We start from the raw sequence: 27,990 nt of genomic DNA, 5'->3' as shown, positions 1-27,990 counted from the left end.
TTCTGCCCAAGTAATTGAATTGCAGCGTAGAGTATGGGGGAACTTTAAAAACCTGTTACCACATACAGCGCAGAACGGCATTGCGCAGAAGGACACATCCTCCGCTAGGTGTCGCCCTATCAAACACTGCGGAAATCAATCACTTTTTGATTTTGTTCCAGAGCTTACGGATGCACTGTCACGCTTTGCGCATGCGTAGAGGAAGCGAGTTAGTGGATTGGCCCAATACCGAACAATCAGATCTCGCGTTGTTGGCCTGTGGCGTGTGGAGGAACAGTGAAGTGAAAGTGCAGTCTCACCGCTTGCCAGTGCCCTGCTTGCTTCAATATGAGTTCTATCGGTACTGGGGTGAGTGCTTGTCAATGGCGGCAGCTCCTATTTCCCTCCAGGCAGGGTGCTTTGGGAAGCGCCGTTATATAGGGAGAAAGTGTTCCCGGCTAGTGCGGCGCATTGAGGGGGGCTGAAACCTTTGTGAGCTGGGGCCCTATACCTGGGGCAGCAACGTTATACAGGCGCCGAGTCTCAGCATGGAAATGAAAGCGAAAGCTTCACACCTGTCCCTCTGCTACGAGTTATATTTTACAATATTGTAGACGGGTGGGGTATCAAGAATTAGGGCTGCCACTATGGCCCCCTGGGCTGCCTAGCTTGTGGCAGAGTGGACATGGCAGGGGGTATAGCACAGGGTTGTTATGCGCAGCCTCTCTAAGGAAGGGGTGTATGGGATGTGTATATATACCCAGGTACATTAATGCCTGTAATATTGGGTAAATGGGTACATGGGGCAGGCACTGCAACAGAACGTTAATTGGTGATTAAAGGAGAAGGAAAGGTAAAATCACTTGGGGGGGGGGGGGGGGGAATGTTAGGAACCCCCCAGTAACAGTAATGGCTCACCTTATACCCTGGGCTGGTACCTGGGGAAGCTGTGAGAGAGTGCTCCTCTTCCTTCTGTCTTAGCGCCGCATGGGCAGTAGGGTGAAAAGCTGAACTTTAACAAAAACTCTTTCACTCTATTGGCATGCGCCGGCCTGGGATTCTGGAAGGAAAAGGATCGCTTGTTCACAGCTACCCTGGGTAGCTCATGTACTGTAATTGCATGAAGCTTGGTAACTTTGGTGCAAATGTAAATAGTGCGCTCCCTGAGTAATTAAGATGAAGGATTGTTGATATTACCATGAGTCACAGGCAACTATTTTGCAACTCATTACAATCCAATAGACTGCTAACTTTTGGGCACATTTCAGTCTTCATTATATCACAACATAAGCTGGCCATACACGCACCGATAATATCGTACGAAACCCGCGTGTATGGCAAGTTGGCGAGTCGACCGATATCGCAGGAGGCTGCTGATATCGGTCGACTCGTCGATCGGCCAGGTTAAAAGATTTTGATCGGGTGCCATAGAAGGCAACTGAGCAAAATCTGCCTTCAGGGCTGAATTGGCAGAAGAAGGTAGAAATCCTATTGTTTCTACCTCCTTATCTGCCGTTTCAGCCCTAAACGGTTAGTGGCCGATTGTACGATCTTTGTCGCACAAAAGATCGGAAATCGCCATGTGTGTGGCCACCTATACTGCTGTGGCTGACTGTAGCCCCACTCTTGATGTTCTTTCCCTTTGTAAGAGAGGCTATTTTTTATTGTTGGCATGTGCATAAAGCTACATATCTTCAGTTGTCTTCCCAGCTTACTTGCCTAGAGTTGGGCTTTGCAGATGCTAAAATGTTATGGCTTATACATGTGTCAGTATTTATAGCTTGTATTAAAGTTCCTAAGGAGTTAGGAAGTCTAATTTTGTACAGTAAAGCTGGCCGTACATGGGCAAATTAACATTGCTGATTTGGCACCTTCATACTGAGTTGGCAGCTCAGGCAGATATCTGGTAGGCAGGTTTGAAAATCCCATCTGGTGAGGACAACATAGGTGTGTTAATGCAGTTCTCTCCCAACGGTCATTTCCAGGCTCTTATTGTGATTCAATTGTTGACCCTCTGGTCCAGCACATAGGCTGCCAAATGTGGCAAAGATCTGCTCCTTTAATGACTTTGCCAAACAAGTGGATCTTTGAGAATGGCCAACTTTATTTAGGTAAAGGGAGTTGCTGTCTGTATGGCTGGAACACTGTGAGATATGGGAGAACTCTGTAACTGTTTAATCCAGGCTCACCAAATTATTTAGGGGAGGCTATACTTGTTCTTGCCCTGTTATGATTTCTAAATATGTGAGTTTGTGTCTGTACATACATTTCTCTATACCAGTGATCCCCAACCAGTGGCTTGTGAGCAACATGCTTTACTCCAAGCAGAGCCTCCTGCTGGCCAGCAGTCCCCCATGAGGCTACCAAATAACCAATCACAGTCGGTATTTGGCATCCCCAAAGAACATGTTTCATGCTTGTGTGGCTCACCAACACTTTTTACATCTGATGGTGGCTCACGAGAAAAAAAATGTTGGGGATCCCTGCTTTGTACAAATCTGTATTTATGCAAGAATTGCTGGATAAATGACTGAAATAGTGTTCAGAAAAGTGTTTGTGTTAGCAGTGTCCCTGTTTAACAATTCCATTTTTTTTCCAGTATGATCTTTCTGCCTCCACGTTTTCGCCAGATGGTCGGGTATTTCAAGTAGAGTATGCAGCCAAAGCAGTTGAGAACAGCAGGTAAGAAAATAATTCTGTTCTTATGTAAAAACACAGGCTGGTCAGTAGCTGTCAAGAGCTACAACCAAATGTACTGCACACAGGGCATTCTTTAATTAGAAAGGTATAACAATCAATACATGGCTTATGCCCAGGCATGTTTCCTGTCTTACTTGCAACTGCACCCACTATAAAGATTGGTTTGTTAAATATAGAACACAAAAATGGCCTTCCTTTTCTGAGTAGGTCACCGTATCATACCTGTAAACTATGTGTGTGTATAATTTTTTTTTTTTTTATAAAAACATACATTGAAACAATAGTACAGATATATATAAATCAACATGAAGCAATCGAGCAGATCAAACCTGTGTATTTATCTATAAGCACTGGGATAGCTTTATTAACAACACAGGCAGAGAGGATATTGCTGTTAGAGAATTCATGATATTAGATTGGTCACACCATTCTTAATCCTTAGCTGACTTAAGGTGGCCATACACGCACCAATATTACTTTATGAAATTAATGATAATCGGTGTGTGTATTGTGGGAGACGAGGCGACTGATATCAGGAAAAGCCTTGGCTATTGGTCACCAGTACTGAAAATTTTGCTCAGGTGCCTTTGAAGGTGCCCCAATATCGTAATGTTAATTCAGAATCGACAGATAGGGATAAAGAATTCCTGGGTTTTTACCTGCATATCTGACTATTCAGCTCTTAAAGGAGAAGGAAAAGCTAAGTCACTTGGGGGTAATCGCTTACCTTGTTACCCCAGGCTGGTGCCCCTGTTAAGAGAAAACCGCACCAGCCTGGGGCAGCTGCGAGCGTTTCCTCTTCCTTGTTTAACAAAAAAGTCGGCTCTTCGCTCTACTGCGCATGCGCCGGCCCAGGGATTTTGTTGGCAGAACGAACAAGGTAGAAGGAAGCACTTGCTGCAGGTACCCTGGGCTGGTGCTGTTTTCTCCTAACAGGGGCACCAGCCCGGGGTACAAGCTAAGTGATTAAAGTCACTTGGGGGTGCCAAGCATTTTGACACCGCCAAGTGACTTAGCCTTTCCTTCTCCTTTAATGTTAGTAGAGTGAATGAACAATCTTTCCTACAATCACTGGTCATGGAAAAGATTGTGATTGTAGTGTGTATGGCCACCTTTATGGAGGTAGACTCTCCAAACCCAACTCCACCTAGTAAAGCCATACCTTATTAAATGTGTAGTAGAAGGCATCATTTTATACAGAAGAAGGAAAAATAGGACATCTAATGCATTATTTTCTTTTTAGTGTAAAATAGTAGAAATTTACCATGATTGCAGTTAAATATATATTTGATGCAAAGCTGATACAGAGAGATAATCTGGTTCCCATCTCTTTTGATTTTTTTGAAAGAGATGCATAGAAATTAATTATTTTAATTAAAGTGACTGAGTACGATCATATTGCTCCCCTCACCATGATGAATAACTTTTTATCCATGCTAGTACAGTAGCCCTGTGAGTAAAGTGTGGAATTTCTAACAAAATCCTTTTTTAGTGACCTTCACTCAATTTCAAGGGTATAGCTACACAAGCAGCAGCATTGCGCAACCTTTATCATCCACTTAGTATATATTGGGTAAGGGGTTATATCTCGTATTGAAAGCTGATGACAGATGAGGTATTGGCAGCATTGATGCTATAGTTACAGCAGATGCAGAAGATATGCAGGAGTGCTTTATTTAGATTAATGCTGGACCTACACACACAAACTCTCTCTCTCGCTAACACTAATAAATATACTCTGTTTGTGTGTGTGTATTATGTCACCAGATCATTTAAAAAAAAATTAGGAACCCGTAAATGCAGTTTAATCTGAATACAATCCGTGCAGCCTTTTATCTGGATTTTCTACATGTATCAGCAATTAGTATGTGATCTTGTACACTCCAAAAAGTAAAGCCTGTGCTTATTAAAGCTAAGTACACCTGTGGACATACCCTAAGGCAGTGCTGTCCAACTGGCGGCCCGCGGGCCGCATGCGGCCCTCGACCCCCCTCTGTGTGGCCCCCCACCTGTTTGGCTGCTTTGATGGCTTACCTTTGTGTAAGCTTTAAATGGTATCAGTACTGAGATTAACTGGCCCCCTGCATGGTTCTCACCTCAGATTCAGGCTGTAAACCCCCTGTATTGTTTAATCATGTAATCCCCTGTACTGTTCACACCTATTAATCTCTGCATTGTTCACCCCCTGCAGTGTTCACACCTCAGGCTCAGGCTGTAATCACCCCCATTGTTCACCTCTTCACACCTCAGACATTGTATGTATTGCCTGGCCTATGCTGCCTGTGTATAGGCAGCATAGGGTAGGCAGAGTATGGCACATAGGCAGCATAGGGCAGGGAGGGTATGGCACAAACAGGCAGGGCAGGCAGAGGATGGCCCACACAGGCAGCATAGGGCAGGCAGAGTATGGCCCACACAGGCAGCATAGGGCAGGCAGAGTATGGCCCACACAGGCAGCACAGGGCAGGCAGGGGATGGCACCCACAGGCAGCATAGGGCAGGCAGAGTATGGCACACACAGGCAGCATAGGGCAGGCAGAGTATGGCACACACAGGCAGCATAGGACAGGCAGAGTGCTGTCTGTGTGTGCCATACTCTGCTGCCTGTGGGAGGTGAACCTGGCAGGGGTTTGTTCTGGGAGTTTGTTAGCAGTTGGAAATAGCCATTATATGGTCCCTAAGATGTGTAATTATGTGCTGGGGGTTGCTGTGCTATCCACAGGGGAGGAGGAGGCATATGGATTTAAGGTTGTGTCTTAATATGGCATAATATAATTCTTTAACATATGAATGATGGTTGATATCCCTGCAGCGACCATTGTGATAAAATTGGTGTGGTTTGAAGTGGGTGTGGTTTAAAATGGGGGAGTGGCCAGAACTGGCTTCCATTAGCGGCCCTCCACCATGTATGCGAGAGAAATTACGGCCCTCGGCACCGCAGAAGTTGGACAGCACTGCCCTAAGGCATTTTAGCTGTATTTGTAAATATTTTTTCCCCTTTGTGGCCTTAGGTCTGCAGTACAATATTCTATTGATTTTACAAATGGATAGAAACCTGTTTTTGGTTACAAAACAGTTTTTATTAATTGATGATTTTATTTGCACATTTATTTAGAATTGCCTTTAATATGTCTTTTTCCACTTTATCTTTTAGCACAGCTATTGGCATCAGATGTAAAGATGGAGTTGTGTTTGGTGTAGAGAAACTTGTGTTGTCCAAACTTTATGAAGAAGGCTCTAACAAGCGCATCTTTAACGTAGATCGTCATGTCGGCATGGTAAGGATATAATTTCTGTTTATTAAAAACATAAGATTACATTTTTTCAATGACAGGCTAATAAAAGTATATGAAATTCTTTCATCTTATTGTGTAGGAGTAACAACAGATGCATTAATATTATATAGGAGAATACATTACTCTGCATATATATATGTATATATATTGGTTTTGTAGGCAGTGGCAGGTCTTCTGGCAGATGCACGGTCTTTAGCTGATATTGCACGGGAAGAAGCCTCAAATTTCCGGGCAAACTATGGTTATGACATTCCTTTAAAGGTACTTTTTTTTTTTCCTTATTAGTAACTCCTTGTTTTTTTTTTAATGTAATTGCTAACTGTTAAAAGTAATTTATGTTTCCGTTTGTTTTCCTCATGTCGTATTTCAGCATCTTTCAGACAGAGTAGCCATGTATGTGCATGCATACACACTGTACAGTGCGGTCCGACCGTTTGGATGCAGGTATGATTAATACATGATCCCTTTTATCGTTTTATAAGCACACTAATTGTGTATCCAAATGTTCAATATAGGAGCTATCCTGCCTCATTGTTTAGCTTGACTTTTTCCACTTAAATTCTCTGTATTATTATAGTATATAAATATTCTGTTATTGCTCCAATAAAATGAGAAATATACAATGTGAGTTTGCTGTGAATGAATAACATTGGCATGTTTCCAGACTGTTGTCAGTATTTGAGTCTGTATGTAATGAGGGATAACAGACTACATAGAATGAAGTAGAAAAATGCACTAGACACCATCAGCTGTTTAAGGTTGTTTTCATTCTTGTTTGACAAGAATAATGTTTCTTTAGGCTACTGCAACACAGGGTTGATAAACACAGGTCCACACAGGTGATGCTACCCCTATGCTACCAGCCTTCTTATGTGTTAGCTTCTGGAGCCACTGTGTTGGTCTGGGTGCTTAGAAATTGTGCAGATTTCAGCTCTGATACTTCTGCGTTTTGGCACCAAAATCCACACATGAGAGGGCTGATGCTAGTATAGGGGTAATTCTGAGATAAATGCAAGCCATGCCCTGTGGGGCAGTGGCCTTACAGGAGATTGTAGGTAGAATCACTAGGGTGGGGTTGTCAAGTTGTTAAACACCCATTTAATTACAGTCTGTTAAGCCAGCTGTATACAGGCCAATAAGAACTGCCATCCTGGCTGATATCTGGCCACAAATCAACATTGTTAGCACTAGGATCAGCCTGATTTGTCCCAGCACATGGGTGGCTCTTAGGCCCAGATCCACTTGTTCAGCAACCTCCACCAAACGAATGCATCTAGCAGGGTATGGCCAGCTTTTATTCCTACTCCAGGCTGGTAATCATCATAAAAAAAAAATTCACTGACAAACATACTTTTCCGTTAAGTGCCGCACTGACGTATTGCTTTCATATATTCATTCTCCTTTAGGTACATGATTACTGTAAACTAAAAATAATGTTAAGGGAAAACTAGCACTGCTTCTGTGGGGAAGAATGTTTTGAAACTCTAGTAATCATTGAAATGTTTTTATGCTGTTAGAAGTCAATGTTCTGCTTTTTAAGTACTGTATATACTCGAGTATAAGCCTAGTTTTTCAGCACCCAAAATGTGCTGAAAAAGTCACCCTCGGCTTATACTCGAGTCAGATGCCATGGGTCTCTCTAGACTAGCCCCCTCTGTCCTTTGTGTGCAAATTAAGCCACCCGCAACAAGATCCTCCAGTGCCCTGGCCTGCACCCAAATTCACTATCCTCACCTGTCCCATTCTGCACTAGGCATGGCACTTTATATTCTATATAAACTATATACAGTGTTGAAGGATTGAGCTAAGGGGTGTAGTACTCTTAAGTTATCATTGTTGATACCATATTGTTTTTGTTGACCCTCTTCTCCACTTACAGAGCTAACTTACTGTTTTTCTTTGAAATAAATATTTAAAAACATACCCCACTGATGCCTCAATTAATGTAATTTTATTGGTATTTATTTTGATTATTGAAACTTAGCAGTAGCTGCTGCATTTCCCACCCTAGGCTTATACTTGAGTCAATACGTTTTTCCAGTTTTCTTAGGTAAAATTAGGTACCTCGGCTTATATTCAGATCGGCTTATACTCGAGTATATGCGGTAGTTACTTGAGGCAAGATACTACAGCTCTGCAATTTTCATACTGGGCTAATATAGTATTAGGCTATAAGGAGCTTCTTTCTTCTGTGCAGAGCAGGGAGTGTAGAACAAAGGAAAAGTCAAATAAAATATCAGCTATCCAAAGTATTCATTTATGAAAACTTGCTTTATATTATTAATAGTAATAGGGTTTTTTTGGCTATAATTATGAGACTACTGGTAATATTTATGTTTTGTCTGTTATTTGTTTTTATTGTGCAGTTTTATGTTGGGATCTTATAATGAAGATGATGGTGCTCAGTTGTACATGGTTGATCCATCAGGCATCTCCTACGTAAGTTATAGGCATGTGAAGTTTTTCAGTTTGTTGATCATGGTTAGTAATACAAGTATGGGATCTGTTATCTGGAAACCTATTTACACAGAAAGCTCCAAATAACCGGAAGACCATCTCCTATAGCCTCCATTTAAATCAAATAATTCATATTTTTTACAATTTCTCTGTAATAATAAAACAGTACTTCATCCCAACTAAGATATAATTAATCCTTATTTGAGGCAAAACAATCCTATTGAGGTTATTTAATGTTTAAATTATATTTTACAGACTTAAGGTATAGAGATCCAAATTACAGAAGGATCCCTTTTCCCCAGTCCCATTCTGAACAGGTCCCGTACCTGTAGTTATGATTTCAAAATATATGAATGAAGCCAGTGTTTTCACACTTCAAGCAATGTTTTATGTGCAGTACAGAATATATACATATATGTAAATGTTTAGAGTTTTAGAAAAGAAAATGAATGTAAACTTTAAAAGTGCTTAGAATAGCAATTTTATGTTTGTTGGGGGTGTATACCCTGACTTTAATATAAAAATAGACTTTGCCTTAAGTGACAAAATGCAGGCAGTATTATGGGATAGAGAAATAATCTCATTGCAGGAAATGGAATGGAATTTGAAAAACTTTTATGAAGAATAGTAAGACAAGTCTTCCTGCTTGCCATCAGCTGGTTCCCTTCCAGCAGGGAGAGGTTTATAGTTACTTATATTAGAAATAGAAAATCACAGATCAAAGTCTTTGTATCTAAAGATGTATTTGGTCTGTCACTGGGTGAAATTTCATCCATTAATTGTGTTCTAAAGAAAGTTTGTTTTCTTTAGCCAGAAATAAACCACCAAGGCCCTGAAACTATATATCATTAGTTTAGGTAAAATGAGACATATATTTACAGCAAAACTGTAGGTACATTTTGCAACAGCAACATATTCTGTTTGATATGTACCATGTAAGAAAATGTTACATCGTATTTAAACAAATTAAAAATCTCTTGTTTTTTGTGTATTTCAGGGCTACTGGGGTTGCGCAATTGGTAAGGCCAAGCAGGCTGCTAAGACAGAGATTGAAAAGCTTCAGGTAGGATTTTTACCCAATCAGATATAGTGTCCTGCTAGATTTAATTGCTGTTGTGTCTGCTATGCTAGAACCCCTACGGTACTTACTTCTATAAGCATAGTGCCACACACAGCCAATATAAGAGAATGTAAGAGGAAAACAAAGTGTCGAACAAATGGCTTCAATTTGGTAATTAAGCAGCATTTCACCCTAATAACCCCTCACCCAAAATGTAATGTGAGCACTGTAGTCATTTATATCTTTTATTCATATATATATCTTTATATAAATATATATCTTTTTTTTTTTTTTTTTAATACAGATAAGCCACTGATGCAGACAATGCCTCTAGATATTATGCCTAAAGGTGGCCTAAACGGCCACCTGAAATCAGCCAGATATCAATCGGGCAGGTTAAAAATTGTAGTCCGATCGCGGACTGCAACGGCTCATTGATGCGGTCCCCGAACCGACACTGCCCATAAGCATCACTATCATTTGATCGTTTGGCCCCAAGGCCAAACGACTGAATTAGCCTACATTCGCCCAATATCGCCCACCTGTAGGTGGGGATATCGGGAGAAGGGATCTTAAAGTGTATGGCCACCGTTAGCCCCCTGGCAGCCAGAATAGCAGCTCAGCACTGCTGGGGAGAAAACATGATAATCGCCATAAAACTGCTAATTTCAAGAAAACACAACAGATCAAAAAAAAAACTATAATCTGTAAAAGACCACTATGAGCAATTTTACATAAACCTTTTTAAGGGTGTTTTGTTCTCCTTTATTGTAACTAAAATAAATACTGCAATTTCGGTAGCTAGTAGCTTTGCCGATCTGCTTCGCATTTCCTCCACTGGATCACAAACTCTAGACAAAATACAGATCAGTGCCACAGGCTATGGGAAAAAAAAACCAAATAACAGAACCTAGCGCAATATTGTTAACACTCAGTACAAACACCAGGATGTTGCAACACAATTGTGTGTGTCCAGAATCATAGAAAGTCTGTGTTTTAAGTTTGTGTGTTTTAAAGTGCTGTACTGATTATTGCAAAGTGTTATTGTGCTTCCTTTGTTTTGTAATGATACAAAACAAGGTGCTATAGTGCTTTTTTCAAAAAAATATAATAAAGTGCTACAGTGCTCTCTCCAAACAACAAATCTTAGCATGCAGCTTCTCCACTCTCCTGTGGGATTAGCAATTTACAAGATTCCTGATTTCAAAACACCATATCAGTACCAACTTCAGGGTACTCCTTTTCTCTGCAAAAAACATTAAAAAGCAGGGGCAGCGCTCCTAGTGTAATTAGCCTTTATTTTTAAAAAGATTATAAAACTTATTGCAGTTGCATAAGTCACACTGCATATCAAACAATCCCTTTCTTCAGTGTTATGACGCAGATCATGGTAATAAAGCTTTGCAGTACAAAGAGAGTGCATCCACTCACTGCCACAACTGGAAGTGATGTCACGGTGTGTATAGACTTTTTGTGGTTGTGGACACACACAGAATTGTGTTGCAAAACCCTGGTGTTTGTACTGAGTGTTAAGCTAGGTTCTGTTATTTTTTTTTTTTTTCCATAACCTGTGGCACTGATCTGTATTTTGTCGTGGGCTGAACAGACGGGGAAGCAAACACTGCTCCTTTTCTTTTTACCTCCTCATCGGCTGATTTACCATGATGTACAAGTCTACAAACTGCATTGATAGATGAAATTTTCAGTTTGGACAGACCATCTGTGATTCCATAGGAACACGTTAGTCTGTCAAAAGAGACCGAGGTGATGTACATGCCCAGACAGTCACCTAGTGTAACACCAAAAAAAGTATTTTAAAGTAATGAAAATACAATGTACTTTTTGCCCTGCACTGGTAAAACTAGTGTGTTTTCTTCAGTAATACTACTATAGTTTAGGTAAACAAGTTGCTGTGTAGCCTTTGGGGCAGCCATTCAGTCTGACAAAAGGAGAAATGGGCAGATAAGCGGATAGAATCCCATTGTATTCTACAGAACTTTTCTGTTATCTGCTAAGTAACTTGTCCCTTTTTTTTCAACTTTTACTTGTGCAGGTCAACAGTAAAGCACATTTTCATTATTTCAAAACACTTTCAACTTTTGGTGTTACTGTTCTTTTAAAGGAAACCAAAGCCAAAACGTAGCTAGTTTGGATTATAGGCTGCGGTCCCTATTATTTACTATGTTTTAAGGTAACTTCTGTTTTGCTGATATGTGTGACAGCCTACAAGCACATGACACTCCTGTTGGCACAGCATTTACTATTCAATAGAAAGCAACCCTTGTGTTACTACTGTGACCAGTCACTTTCATTTTTCAAATCAAATAGTAAATATAGTATATGTGGTGCAACACATGTGCATGGCTTGCTGCCCTGGGATACATATTTAGCTACAGGCTGCAAACTGGAGCTGGCTCTGAGGTCCATATCTATGTGACCAGTAAAATCTTATCCATAGAATCTAGTAAAACAATGGTTGCCAATGATTATGGAACCGCCAGGCAGCATCTGTTAAATAAGCAGATCTTCCAATATGTGCACATAAGGTGGGGCCGTATTAGGCTAATTTGATCGTTTGGATCTAGGGCCAAACATTCAAATTAAAACAGCAGGTATATGGGCTTTTGGACCTAGGACCACATCAACGAGCCAATGCAGTCCCCGATCTGACGGAAAAATCAAACCTGCCCGATTGAGATCTGGGCAATTTTTTGGAAAGATGTTTTGGTATGAAGGACCTAAAACGTATCTGAAATCTGTCTATGGCCACCAACACTTATAGCAATAACTCATGGGGAGCTTTGTCACCTGCTTAAAAAAATTGTTACCAAGGGTGTCAAATCTCCCCGAAAATGCCTTGCCCTACGCAAACATTGGAACCGCCACAAGTAAAATACATTACTCACCACCATTCAGCTTAATCGTGTCAGAATGCGAAAGCAAGCATTTCCCCATGATCAAGCCAAATTGCCGCAAGTAAAGTCATTTACTTGCAATGATTTCAATGTTAATGAAGGGCAATTCCTTTTCAGGGAGATCTGTTTAAAAAAAAAAACTGCTACCGCTTGAATGTCCCCAGGGATCGTGCACAATATTCAGATGTATTTAGGCCCTTGATCAATTCTTGTTTTACTAAATGATAAATGTATGGTTTGTGTGTGTATCATATGCGTGTTTCTCTTTTTAATATATAATGTATGTGATTTTCATTTTGCCCCCCTCCACAGGGACAAACGGTTCCGAATAAAGGTCCCTGTAGGGGAGCAAAATATTTTTTCTTTGTATTGTTTACGGTTTCTCAGCTCAGGCTCCCAGGCAAAGGAACTGTTTATGGTGTGCACCTTTCATATCTCTCTCATATTATATATATATATATATATATTTATATATACATACATATACATACACATACATACACACACAAAATATGGCGTAAATGTTGTTGTTACTTGTGCCCTGTTTTGTGGATGCTGCTATCAACAAATAAAACATTTCTGCCCAAATAAAATGTGTGTATTATATTTAGTGAGCAAAACAAAGCTATTTACAATAAATTTGCTAGTGCTTTATTTCATGTATAAAAATATGTTTAAAAAGAGACAGTAGCTAACAGAATTCTGTATTTAACAGATGAAGGATATGACCTGCCGTGATGTTGTCAAAGAGGTAGCAAAAATGTAAGTATAAAACAGCTTAATTTATCTGTAAGAATACAGACCTGTATTTTGCCCAGTATATCCTGTCAGCTCCTCTTTTTCATGGTTTGGGGTAGGGCCCCTGACTCTATATGCTATATAGAATAGAATGCTATAGTGTACAATGACATTCTTAACACTTTTGTGCTTCCTGTTATTAGTGATCTCTATATATGATGAAGTTTATGCACAACTCTTCATAAAGTTAGGCTCTTAGCACATACTTCACACACAGAAGCGTGGATTCAGTTTGCAATGTTCCGAACTGTGGAAGAAATGGCAGCCTGCGAGAGATGGGTTAGATCAGGGGTCCCCAACCTTTTACTTTTGAGCCACAATCTAATCTGTAAAAAGACTTGGAAAACAACACAAGCACAATAAAAGAGGTGCCAAATAAGGGCTAAGATTGGCTATTAGGCAGCCTCTATGCACACTATCAGCTTACAGGGGGCTTTATTTGGTAGTAAATCTTGTTTTTATTCAACCAAAACTTGCCCCCAAGTCAGGAATTAAAAAAGCAGCACTGGGTTATGCTGTGTAAAGTAACTGCTTTTCCTTTGATTGTCCGCCATATATTGTTGTGCTATCTGTTTAATACAGGGACAGTTTTTCAATCGATTCTTGACTTGTTCTTTACCTGCATTGTTTTAACAGAATCTACATTGTCCATGATGAAGTGAAAGATAAGTCATTTGAACTGGAATTAAGCTGGGTTGGCAAAAGTAAGAAATAATTACCCCCCTGTGTGATTTCATACTGTATTTTTTTTAATGCTTTTAGTGGAAGCAAATCTGATTTCCTTGGCCTGAAGAGTTCATTCTAATCAGTCACAAATAATCCAAATTAAAACAGAAAATAATTTATTGCTGATATTATATACTTAGAGGGTGTATTTGATGCATGGTTCAAATGTGTTCCACCGCTTAGCAATGTAACTGGGGCAGCATGGTTATGCAGTGGTTAACACTGACGCCTTGCAGCGCTGGAGTCCTAGGTCTGATCAGCAAGGTGTGTGTATGTTCTCCCTGTGTCTGTGTGGGTTTCCTCCCTACAATATAGTTGATATAAATAATCTGCTGTTTAGCTGTGGGGGATACATATTAACTGAAATTAACTGTGTTTTGGGTTTTTCTTTTTTTGCTTACAACCAAGTAACCAATGGAAAGCATGAAATAGTCCCAAAAGATATTCGAGAAGAAGCAGAAAAATATGCAAAGGTAAATATAGTGCAAATTGTTGGTTTTGTATTAAACTTCATTATGAATCCTACATACATATATATATTTATTTCTTATTACAGGAATCTTTAGAAGAGGAGGATGATTCTGATGATGACAATATGTAACATCCTATGCCATCTGTGGCTGTTAAACTAACAATTTTTTTTATGTATAAATATATGTATATGAAAAGGAACCTGCAACCTCAATGTGTGACAAGTTGGCAGTAAAAATAGTTCTTTTCAATCTCAGTGTGATGTGATCTCTGTGTGATGTATGGGATCCGTTATCTGGAAACCCATTATCCAGAAAGCTCTGAATAAGGAAAGCCTGTCTCCCATAGACTCCATTTCAATCAAAATGCTCCCAAAATGCAGATGTAAAGGAGGAAATGTCAAAATACCATAGCTTCTTCCTTTCAAAACATATTTTCCATGCTTTAGCTTGTTTTGAGGATGAAAACCTATTTGTGCTTAGATGCATTTGTCAAATGGAAATGGCTCAGTCCATTGCACTACCTACTCTTATATCCCTTCTGCCCAACAAGAAGCCAATCAGGGCAACAGATCAACTTTAATCAATGAACCCCTAAGGGCTCTGGCACACGGGGAGATTAGTCGCGGGCGACTAATCTCCACGTGTGCCAGAGCCCTAATAGAGCAATCAGCTCACTGGGCCTAGTAACCCACTGTAGTTAGTCAGCAGGTAGTACATCAAGCAAACTGCCACTTTTGTTACAGTGACCCCCCCCCCCCCCTTTTCTTTTACCATTGTTATTTATTAGTAGGTGATTTACAAGTACTATCTGAATAGGTTATCCAGTAAGAGAAGTGGCACATTTCTGCCATGTAGTAGCTCCAGAGGCTTGGCCACAATTTCCTCCCACCCCCATTCAGATTTGTAACAATTGTTTGAAGGTTCTTTTGTGTAATCACTTTGTTCTGCTTATTGTAGCTCAAGATCACAAAAGGCTTTTTGCCATCAGTTGCAGGTGCGGTTGAGGGGGTGGGAATGGGATATACTATAGGTGGCCATATATGCAAAGGTCCTGCTCCTAATGTGAGGTTCCTGAGTGCCAGCTGTCATTCAAGTAAATAATGGGGCAATTTTGAGTTTATTAATCAATGTTGTGGTCACTTGATCTGTGTATAATGAATGCATAAAACCTAAATGGAGTTAATCATTATATACTTAAAAATATAGGGACAGTCACTGAAGTTCCATGTCCATATAAAGGTACACAGCTGAAGGCCATGTGCTTCTATACAGGTCATGGAACTCCGCGGTGACTTCTATTATCCTCATGTTTTACAACAGGAAGGGAACATTATTTAATTATAATACACAAGTTTTGGTGAGTTGTGAAAAATTACATCACTAAGCACTGATTATAACTTATATATATTTGTTTCTATTGTCCTAGCCACAACCCCATTTTAGATCAAGCTTTTTAATAAATATATTAGGGATGCACCAAATCCAGGATTCAGTTCAGTATACATCCAAGATTCAGCAGGATTCGGATTTGGCCAAACCAAATCCCCAAAAAATCATGTGACTTTGTCACGTAAAAACAGAAGTTGAATATTTTTTGCTGCGTGTGCCAACATTTAACCCTTCAAAAAAACCTAATTAGTATTCGGTCAAATGCTTTACAAGCGATTTGGGGGTTCAGCAGAATCCAAAAAAATGGATTTGGTGCATCCCTAAAATATATAGCAGGTAAATTAATACAGCTGCATAAATTGTCCAGTTGCTGTAATCTGTGCCAAGCACTCAGTACATTAGAACATATAACATGTCTGAGTACTATAGCTCAGTTGTCAGGGCTCAGGACCTCTACATCTGTAATTGACCCTCCTGCAACAGCCACCCTAGCACCAGCCCTCACATTATAGGGTTAAGAGGACTATGCACACATGCCACAGGGCTGACAAGCGATACAAAATACAGGGAGGGTGTAACATGAATTGCAACATGTGCATAACACTCACATACAGGTGTTACCAGAACTGGCACAGGAAAAGCTACATGAGTGACTGTATAATTGAATGAGTAGGCTGCTGTGTGATTGGTTGCTGACATGGAGCAAATTTTACAGGTATCATGTATACTATATAAAATCAGCTAACATACCCCCCTTTTAGTCAGACTGTACAATACAAAGGTGAGCAATGTTTCCTCTTTGTGCTGTCTGTCTACATATCAAAATGAAGCCCCATACCTCAAGCTATAGAAGGAAGCTGGTACAAATCTTCTGTAGCTCGAGGTATGGGGCCCCCCCCCACACACACACACAGGCACCTGGAGCTTAGCATGCTGCCTTATTTATATCTATATATTGCACTTTCATCCAATAGAGAATGTTTGCTTCTTTGAGAGATTACCAATGGCAGCATTGTAAGGGGCAGATCCAACAATGATTGATTTGGTGGGTTAGGGCTCTGGCACATGGGGAGATTAGTCGCCCGCTACAAATCTCCCTGTTCGCGGGCGACTAATGTCCCCGAATTGCCATCCCACTGGCGATAATGTAAGTCGCCGGTGGGATGGCACACGCTGCGCAGGCGATTTTGGCAAATCGCCGGTTACCTCGCGAGGCATTTTCGGCGATTTGCCGTAATCGCGCTGCCGTGTGTGCCATCCCACCGGCGACTTACATTGTCGCCGGTGGGATGGTAACTCTGGGAGATTAGTAGCCCGCGAACTAGGAGATTTGTCGCGGGCGACTAATCTCCCCTTGTGCCAGAGCCCTAACCCACCAAATCAATCATTGTTGGATCTGCCCCTCACTGGACTAGAACTGAATCCTAAAACTATTGCAGAAATATAACTACAACTGCTGCTATGTCAGTGTGAGCATTTTCTCTTTTACCTATGGGTGCATGTTTTTACTATACTGTCTTTACTATAAACGTGCTGGGTGGGGGGAGGAGAGGCAGGAATCTATTTGTTCATCTTACAAACACAAGCACATGCTCTATGCACTGGTTAGACCACATACCAGTGCTGATTATACACAAACGTCACGCTGTTTGAAGAGCAACACAGGAACTGATTAACTGTACAAGCACGTGGCCATGTGACAGAGCAGTCTGATAAACTGCCTGCCTTGCACTTCAAAGCCACTAAAAGAGGATGGAGCTACTGCCAGCACAGCCACTATAGTTGCACCAGGGACTTTGTGTTCACTTAAACAGTCGCTCCTTTAATTACAGGACATTAACAAATAATAATATGTAGAGACATATAGTGCAGGGGTACACAGGGAGAGGAAACTTCTGCAGCTTTGGCAAATCACAGCGCTGCGTATGCCATTCCACTGGCAATTTACATTCTAGCTGGTGGGATGGCATTGCGGGGAGATTAGTTGCCCACGACAACAGAGATTTGTCACAGAGCAACTAACCTCCCCCTGTGTCAGCCCCTAGGGTGAAGAGCTACTAGTAGCAGCTACTTAATGCTATCAAACTCTGCCATAGCCAATAATGATCCTGCCTCCAGCTTCTGCTAAAACACGTAGAGACAATTATCAGTAAATGATCAGCATTGTCTATTTTAGTAGCTACAACAAGTAGCTGCTACTAGTAGCTCTGTGTGTCGTAACCCTTACTGAGATCCTTTATTTGGGCTAACAAATCACCTGGGGTGTGGAACTTAAGAACCCAAGCCTACAACTCTATAGACACTTCCAACTGCAATGTACTTTTACACCCCAATGGTCCTTTACTTCCTCCAAAACACCCTTGCCAATCACCCACCATGTTGAACAACAAAGCAGGATAGGTTCCCTCTAGGTGCTTGTGGGTGCCCAAGAATCCAGCTTAAATACAGATCAGAGTGACCTAATAAAGCTTTTGATATGGAAGGAACTTATTTTAGACAGTTCTTACTTGGAAACACAATTTCAGCTTCTATTATCTTAATGCAGTGCTAGACATCTTCTGTGTTACCGGGGGATGGAATTTTTCTGATCTTCATGGTGGTGGGTGGATAATGGAAGCCAGTTTGACCACTCCACTTTTTTTTTTTTTTTTTTAAACCACACCCATGATATCACAAGAGTTTTTAAGACCATACCCACATTAATGGTGGTAGCACAGCAAAAACCCAAAATGGTTGGTGCTCAGCCTTCATGTATATGAAAAAGAATGATATTATGTCATACTAAGACACAACCTTAAATCCATATGCCGCCTCCTCCTCCCCTTTGGATAGCACAGCAACCCCCACCCACCTTAGGAACCATATAATTTCCAAATGCTAACAAACTACAATAACAAACCCCTGCCAGGTTCACCTCCCACAGGCAACATAGGGTAGGCAGAGTATGGCACACACAGGCAGCATAGGGTAGGCAGAGTACGGCACACACAGGCAGCATAGGGTAGGCAGAGTACGGCACACACAGGCAGGCAGTGTATGGCATACACAGGCAGCATAGGGCAGGCAGAGTATGGCACACACAGGCAGCATAGGGCAGGCAGAGTATGGCACACACAGGCAGCATAGGGCAGGCAGAGTATGGCACACACAGGCAGCATACTGTGACACAATGCTGGCACTGCTCCTACAGTCTGAGGTGTGAACAATGTGGATGCTTTACAGTCTGAGCTTGAGATGTGAACAATGCAGGGATTAAAAGATGTAAACAGTACAGGGGATTACATCTTTAAACAATACAGGGGGTTTACAGACTGAATCTGAGGTGTGAGCAATGCAGGGGCCAGTTAATCGAAGTGCTGATACAGTGCTGATTAAAGCTTACATAAAAGGTAAACAGTCATAGCAGCCAGACAGGTGGGGGGCCACACAGAGGGGGCCCGCAGGCCCCCAGTTGGACAGCCCTGCTCTAACAAAAGAGTGTTTAATACAGCAAGGATGAGTGTTTAAATGTCAGAGGTAATTTACACATTTTTCCAAAAATCAAAATGTAGCCACTGGCTGGCTCTGCCAAATGCACACAGCTCCTCCTGTCAGAACTGGTCAAACAAGTCGAGCCTGCAGGGATGGCTGTGGTTTTTAATGTTGGCAAGTAGCACAGCCCCAAGTGTTTCCTCTCCGTGCCCCTCCCACTGCTCACACTCGTGTCTCACACCCTCGCACATTCAACAGCTGGATTTTTGCACAATACAAAAAGGCAGGCATGTGCTAGAAAGGTTATGATAAAGTCACTCCGTTTCCTCTACATTTCCCCTTTATGGACTATGCTTTGAGCTGCCCCCACACCCACAGCTACAGAAACACACACACTATTAGCAGCATAGGAGAATGGTTACTATTGAACTACAGTGCCCATACACTGGTAGCATGCCCAGACTGCTCTTGGGTGCCACAATTTTGTTTATATAAATATATATCTTAAAGACTGCCATGTGTGAAGCTGCAGCTGGAAAGAAAGTGCACACAGACACTATTAGAATCCTTTTGCCTCCCCAAATGTCATAGTCTGCGTAGACAAAGTAGTGTATGGATTTAAAAAAATAATTTAAACATTAATTAAACCCTATAGGATATTTTACCTCCAATAATAACTCATTGGGGTTGATTCACTAAAGATCGATATGCGTTATCCCATGGTTTTTTTGCGTTCAAATTGACGCGATAAATAACGGCCGATTCGTCAAAGTAATTTTGCATGTGTTAAATTGCGCGCTACTGCAATGCGTTAATTTTAACGCATGTGTTACTTTGCGCGTAGAAATAGTACTAACGCATGAGTCACAAACACATATGAAGCGTTAAACGCGCTAAATATCGCATTAGTCTGTGCGAAGATTAACACCTACTTGGGGCAGGCGGTACTTAAAGAAAATTGCAGTTCATGAGCTTTTGGCAACACAATAAGGACTTTGCAGTGGGATTTATTCAAGTCTGTGTTGGCCCTAGAGTGATGCAGCCTCCAATTTGCAGGGAAATCGTCATTTTCAGAAAAGTAGTTTTACGAACGTAATGGTTACGTGCGTTAAATCGTGCGCTAATATAGCAAGCGGCGAAATATATCACACGCAGCGGGAATAAGCGCACGAGCGGAAAATAACGCAAGAAAAATGCTCATCGTGACTTAAATAACACAAAGAACATTGCATCTAAATTTTGACGCCCGTCCTTTTAGTGAATCGTGCGTTAAGTCGCAAAAAATAAGCGACTTAACGCATGCTATAAACAGCGCTCGTTTTAACGCACTTTAGTGAATCAACCCCATTGTATCTTATTATTAAAGGCACTGTTTTATTATTACAGAGAAACAGGAAATAATTTTTAAAAAATTTGAATTATAATTGAAATGGAGTCTACGGGAGACAGCCTTCCTGTAATTCAGAGCTTTCTTGATAAGGGATCCCATCCCTGTATACCTTAGAACACTACTGATGCCAATACTTAGTAATAAGAATGAGCAGCTTCTGGAAGGCAACCCATGACAGGCGGCCATTGCCCTCTCATTCAGCTGTATAAACATTAGAGAAACAGGTGTCAGTAGCTTTGTACTACATTTAGCACCAGCTTATTACTTTGAAGAGTTGCACACAAGCACTTAGTAATTGGATTACAAATAGCACTTAATTATTAAAGGACATGTCAACCAAAAAAATATGTTTAGCCCAATAAAAGAAAACAATTCTAAGCTTTGCAATATACATTCATTCAAGTTATTTGTATATATAATTGCTATTAAAAGCAGTGTTGGCCCTGACTGTTGAAACAATGTAACACAAGGCAGCAGACTGACAGACCTGTCTTGCTGGAGGGCTGGAATGGTTTTTGCAACATTGTTAAAGTCTTAATCAGAAGTTAAGCAAATGCTGCTTTCAATAGCAATTGCATGTACAAGTAACATTTAAAAGCACTAAAATTATGAAATCGATATCGGAAAGTTGCTTTGCATTGTTTTCTTTCATTGGGGAAAAAATATATTTGGGGTCACCGTGTCCTTTACAATAAGCCAATTTCCAACACAAACCAGTGACTAAACAAGTGGGCCCCTTAAAGCATCTGGCAGCTAACCTGATGAACAAACCTAGAGCAGGGCCAAGGGGTAGCAAGTTGGCACATGTATGTAGCCAGTCAGAGCAGACACACACGTGCACTCACCTCCATGTCAAATTGTAGCCTTTAAGCTCAACTGAGCAGCCCTTGAGCTCTGCTCCTCTAGTACTGACCTGTTTGTATGTAATGTGTATGTTTGATGTATACACACTTTTGTTAGTGTTGGTGATTATCTTGCCACCTTGTAAATACATGGGGCAAAGCTGCAGAACAATAATGAGCAACCATTTACTGCATTATCAAGTGTATGTTTTGTATAGTTTGGTAAAGTCCAATGCTCACTGAGCAAGGAGCCCGACTGTGCATATACCCATGTCACTATCAGCACTGGTGAACACATGATGATGTTTTGGAACGCTGCACGGGGTACTTGTAGTCCCAGGCATTACGTCAGTGCTCCTGATCTTGTGGAAAGCTGCATAGACAGAATGCCTGCTGTGGCACAGCACTTGAGCACAGACAGCCCATCCTAGTGACATTCCCACAACTGAAGCAGCAATGTAATTATATCCTGGCCTCTTATGGGCACCCAGCTGAAAGGCTCTTCATGGGAGATAAGCTACTTTGAAATAAGAGTAGATTAAGCATAAGGCAGCAGCATGAGTGCAGAGTTTAGTATCTACAGATTATATTCGTTCTTGGTACATTTGACTTTATATATGGGTTTTAGAAATCACTGAGCAGTCCCAGGACTATAGGCTGCAGCAGCTCAAGGGACTTTGTGGTGGTTCCCAATATCTTATTTTACGACAGTGGGAACAGTCAATTTTACAACATAGTCAACGAGCCTCAATATATGTAAAATCACTAAGCATGTTTATAAGGAGATCCTCTCATTCATGGTTTCTGCATTATATTTCTATATTTTCATCCCCAAACAGAAAAGGTTTGCCAAAGTGCTCCATCTTTAAGTGTGTGATGGTCACATGGCTAAAGCAATTTCTACTGCTACAAAAAAAACCCCACTCTTAATTATTGTATATAGTTCTGTTGCACTCTAATGAGAATACCTCAGCAACAGCAAACTTCTGTACCACCAATGAACCATTGCAAATAAGTGTTTTGCAAGCATCATGTTATAGGGCCCATGCTACACTTAAGTCTTGTTTAAAGTGAACACAATTGGTTTAAAAAAAAAAAAAAACCAAAAAAACCCCTCTGTCAGTGTATATAGTATTGTAACACCCTGTAAATGCTGTGGGTATTCTTATAATGGGGGTGACAATCAACCACAAGGATCTGTAATGAGTTACCCCTTGTACCATTCTAGTAGTACAGTATTAGCAAATCCAAGGCCAGGTGAACAACTTTTTATTGCACATTTGTGAATCCAGTATGAGAAGACTAGAGACTTAACAAGTATAGCGTGGTTTATCCCATTAGTAAAACCTTAAAACTGGCCACACACGCAAATATAATCACACAAAACTATGTTTTGTACGATTTTCAGACTGTGCACAGGCTCCAAATTTACAGGTTAGAAAACTCTGGTTGGATAACAAAATCTGCGCACGTATTGAGTATCTGAAGATATCCTTGGGTGACCCACAATGTATTTCAGACATCACTGGCAGACGACAACCGTATGATAATTTATGTTCAGAACATCCTCCAATTTTTATTTTTAGGGCTTTATCCTCCAATTTCAATGTGAATGTAATAGATTGTTGCATTTACACATACAATCGATATCCAAACGTTCACCAGAAAAGTAAAATCTGAAGGTGTATGGAGCAGCTAATGTATCTGGGTGTTAATTAGGAGTGACCTCCAAAAATGCCAGAACTGACACCACAGCGAGGCTAAATATAATAAGTACCACACGCTAACAGTGCACCCTAGCACCTCCTGCTCACGGCTGCCCAGTGAAACTAACAGGTAAGGTTTCCATGCCACTGCTGATAAGCAAGTATTGCGGGCCACAAAGAAGCCACCTGTCATAACTCATCCTTATCCCTTCGGTTTAGAATAAAAACGAGAACAGCTTTTCTAGTGAACCCACTTCCCTAGAACTACATATGCCCATCTGTGATCCCTATACTGCAACTCATCCTGTATGTACAGATTAATGCACAGCTCTAGTGCAAGGAAGTAGTAGAGTGGGATGTGGGCACAGAGACATAGCAGGTATATATCATAAGTACTGAATGCTCCCTCCATGGCAGAGCTTAAAAAAACAAACTGAAAGAAAGATACTACAACATGGAACAATGAAATTGTTATGCTTTATTTCAGATCTGCACCAATTCACTGCTCTCAAAGCTCCTCTTTAGCATAAAACAGTGAAGATATTACTGTGGAAAGGACAAAGGTGCTACTCCAACATGACACCAACAGCCATAGTCCCCATTAGCAGCCTAGTGTCACACAGCCTCACTGATCAACCTCCCGGACAAGAGGATGCAAAAGGAATGTGGCTGTATGGTCACCCCTGCAGTGCCACCGCCAGCTATATTCTATGCAGTGCATTACTAAGACAATATATTAGCAGTCTGCAAATATGTGGGGGCAACACAGATCATAGTTCATGGCACTTAAAGGTTTATTGTAAAACCTTGCTTGGGTTGAACTGAAAGAAACATATCTGGCTTTCCACTGGGCTGTGGGAAGGTGATGAAATGCAGGAGAGCCAACTGTATAACTCAATGGTGCATGAAATGCATTGCTACTGTGTAAACTGCAAACATACAAATAGGCTTTGCCACCTGATACAGTAGGGGACCCAGTCTGAATGCTTTAAACAAAATCATCATATAAGGATACATGAATGTCAGCTGGGTACATCCAGCAGTATTGTGTGGATGAAGACTGTCAAAAATCCTTATTTGATGTATTAGCTATGAGATAAACATGCAGCTTTTTAAAAGAAATTTGTGGGTGGGGTCAATATCTAGTGAGGAAGTGTCTAAATACTGCACCCGCTTGGTTGAGGCTCTTGGACCACAGCAGGGGGTAATTTGGGTGACACTGCTGCTGGGATCTCATCAAGAATGATCTCAGCTTGTTGGGTGGGGGTCCTTGGGCTAACACATCACAGCTGTTGTATTATGGAGTGACATTTTAAGCAAATCCGTCACCTGTCTGGAATGTGCCTAAAAACTACAGGCCAGTGCAAGCAGCACTAAAAATAAAAGAACAGTAAGTGAGCAGGAACAGCTACTAACTATGGGCGCATAGAAAAAATATAGTCAAAGTGTTATTGGCCCACTGTAGCTAAACACGATTATCCAAATTCTTGGGACTAGAGATTTAGCATTAAGGCTACAGAAACACTGAAATGCATTAGTTTCAGAGATCCCAGGATCACAAATCTTAAACTTTATAAGGATGAGTTGTGAAAGGCGGCTTCTTCAAATATTTTAAAAATTCAGTAGACTACTTCTGTTGAGTAGGGTTTCCCCATTTAACCTAAAGAACAGATCAGGTCTGATTCTGCCACTGGCAGATGCACGTGGGACTGTTTACAGCTAGAAGGCAGCTTTCTATAAAGACACCTAGGGGCTGATTTACTAATCTACAAATCCGAATGAGAAAAATTCGGATTGGAAAACGAACATTTTGCGACTTTTTCCCGTTTTTTTTTTGTCGCTGTTACGACTTTTCTGTAAATGGTCTCGACTTTTTCGTAACCGTTACGACTTGCGCAAATTGTCGCAACTTTTTCATAGCCATTACAAATTTCGTGAATTGTCGAGACTTTTTCATTGCCATTATTACTTTTGTGAATGGTTGTGACTTTTTCCTAGCCATTACAACTTTCGCGAATTGTCGCAACTTTCGTATTGAGAGATCGAAAAAGTCGCAAAGTACCGATCATTACGAAAAAAACGCATTCGGACGTTCGTGGATTAGTAAATGTGCCCCTAATTGTCTAACTTCAACCACCAGCATATCCTATCCCCAGAGGTGCTGGGTAAACAATGACCCAAAAATAAAAGCACTACAGACTTTCATATTCTTCTGCTCCTAGACATTCCCTGGGCTGCCCGGGAAGTACAGGCGTAGTACAGAATTTTTTAATTGTATATGCACAACAGGCGCATAGTCAGGGCAACATTTAAAATAAATTAAACAAATGGAGCTTGACCGCAAATACTGCAATTAAACTTGTGAAGTTAAATGGGGACAGACAATTATGTGATGACCTCAGAACCAATGTATTAGAATTCCTTTAGTACATTTAATATGAGTAGTAAAATAGACAGATGCAACATGTGTGCAGGGCAAGTTAAAGAAAAAAAAAAAGCACTAGTAAATAAAATTTAGTTCAGCCAGAGGTATGGAGAACTTACTTCAAGCAGATGGATGTCACTAGGACCACCCCCCCGCTCCATTTCTAAGGCCTGGAAACAAATAATTCAGTGACCGTTCATAATTGCCAATGGATGTTGTTCATTTAGGCGGTCTCTGTTGGCATAACAAGTGATGAAAGCTGTACACAGAAATAAGTGATAAACAAAAGATTTTAATTTCATTATCGACATGAACATGAGAAATTTCAAGTGTAAATGGTATAGCATTCACTAGGATTGGTTGACAGTTCTAAAGCATTTGATACTGCAATGCCAGTTAGAACCCAGTTTGGGCACAGTTTTATTTGCCTAACAGCACTGGGCTATCTCCCACACCACACAGGAAGTGTATTCATGATTAGAACCTGGCTGCTTATGGTTGTATTATGGTTACCTAACCCTTAACCAAACACATACAAAGTTGTGCTCTTCAGCAATAACTTAACTGGCTATAACTGTATCTCTACCCCACACGCACAGACCTGCTTGCAGGGCTAAGTAATTCTGTCCACTTCTGCCCTTCTGAGGAAAGCTGTAGCAAGCTTATATTTGCAAAGATGGGGACAGGTCACCTCTCACCGAGTATACACCAGGGTACTTATCATAACATTAAGTTTCTCCTAACAATTCCAGCATGGTAGAGAGTGGGTATAAGCATAACACCGTTAAAGGTAGGTCTGGGTGCACATACCACAGACCTTCAGAAAGGGGAGTAATATACAACCAATATAAAAAACAGGCTAGCACAGGTCTAGGCTGTAATCAGAAGACTGGAAGCAGTTATTGACTAGAGGCAGTAACGGATTCCAGTCTTCTACCGATTGTGGTCCAGACCAGTGCCAGCCTGTTTTTTATATTGGTTAAATTATAACAGGACCAGTGACAGGCAATGGGGGGTCTTTTGATCACTAACACCCTGTGAACAATTACCAAGTCACTTTTTTTTTGCAAAAAAAAAAAAAGTTATGAGTGACTGAGACAAGTAAAGTAAATCACTCACCAGGTCAACTTTCAGTCAGTTAGTGACCTCAAGCAAAACCTGGGAAACCATCAGTTTCCTTTAAAGTCATTGGCTGTCACAGAAATATTGGGATAGGTAAATAAAAATGTCCACCTTTATCAAGCCGAGTGCCATATATTGATATATTTTCATTCCAGTACAAAGGCCTTCAATCTCCCAAACCCCACTTTCTGAACATATGAATGTCAGTACAACCTGACTCTAAATAACTACAGAGTTAGCGCTCATAGCGCTCATTCATGTGTTAAAATTAATCAATTAGTCTTTATTACAATATATCATAAAATATGTGTATCAAAAAATCCAAAATCAAAAGGGAGCATATAATAACATTAATTCATTTCCATATAAATTTACACATTAATTCAACCTGACTCTCCTTAAAGGAGATTCTAAACTTAAACAGATGTAACTTACTGTGCTCTCCTGTTAATTACACTTTATATTCTTATCAAACAAGAAAGTATTACAAATAGAAAATGAACGTGTGTTTAACGTTAGAGGAGCACAGAGTAAGTTTAAATTCCCTATTTAGGTTTAGACTCCTTATAAACCAGATGCACATGCTGCTAAATATTACATACACACAACTCCGGAAGTGCAATGCCCATTTACACAATATACTCTACCGCATTATTGCACAGTATTGCTCCACAAGAGGAGAGTAAAACTATACTAGCAAACAACGAGTTAATAATATACCACTTGCGGCCTACAGTATCTGCTTTAAATCAGTCCCCCTTCAGAGGTGCTTAATGTAACGGCCCAGCTCTGCCATCTCCGCGCTACACATAAACCTGGGAAGTGCCCATTTAGAGGGAGAGGGAGCGCACCGGATCCATCCTTACAGTCAAGTAAACAGAGTTCGTCGCTACCATCACTTCCTGTGACGCTGCAGAGAAGACGGCGTCATCTAAGCAAATGGCCTCCGCTGGCAAACGACGTCACAGCCTTCATATGACCTTTCGTCGTAGCATCGGAATCCGCACGGCTTAAACCCGTCACATTCCACCGCGCCAATCCCTCCAAAAGACACAGCATGGTGTCCTTCAGCGGATAAAACCACAGCTATCCACCCATACAAACAACATTCTACTCCCTAGTCTGCCGTCTCTGCAGCCCCACTTGCCTGCTGCCTCTCCAAGCATAAAATGGGAAATAACAGCTATAAAATGGCGCCGAGCCTTTTTATAAGCGCATGCGTAGTTTAGTAAAGCGCCATA

The 27,990-nt window shown here is 40.8% G+C and overlaps 1 protein-coding gene and 1 long non-coding RNA gene across 2 annotated transcripts; one reads left to right on the top strand and one right to left on the bottom strand.

The window, feature by feature from the left end:
* Positions 1-270: 270 nt before the first annotated feature.
* On the top strand, positions 271-14,653 carry psma3 (proteasome subunit alpha 3). Its single transcript, NM_001011257.1, has 11 exons — positions 271-348; positions 2,579-2,661; positions 5,834-5,957; positions 6,135-6,236; positions 6,346-6,419; positions 8,342-8,414; positions 9,430-9,495; positions 13,123-13,169; positions 13,842-13,909; positions 14,340-14,404; positions 14,488-14,653. The coding sequence occupies exons 1-11, from the start codon at positions 328-330 to the stop codon at positions 14,530-14,532; spliced, it is 768 nt and encodes a 255-aa protein (NP_001011257.1). The 5' UTR covers positions 271-327; the 3' UTR covers positions 14,533-14,653.
* Positions 5,886-27,990, bottom strand: LOC116406670. The gene is made up of 3 exons (XR_004219733.1): positions 27,138-27,990; positions 25,747-26,962; positions 5,886-5,972 (listed from the first exon to the last, which is right to left on the bottom strand). It is a non-coding gene; the product is annotated as an uncharacterized LOC116406670 (long non-coding RNA).

This window comes from Xenopus tropicalis, chromosome 8 (assembly GCF_000004195.4).
Source record: "Xenopus tropicalis strain Nigerian chromosome 8, UCB_Xtro_10.0, whole genome shotgun sequence".
In the NCBI taxonomy this organism is placed as follows: Eukaryota; Metazoa; Chordata; class Amphibia; order Anura; family Pipidae; genus Xenopus; species Xenopus tropicalis.
This window is presented reverse-complemented; position numbering and strand designations above follow the sequence as displayed.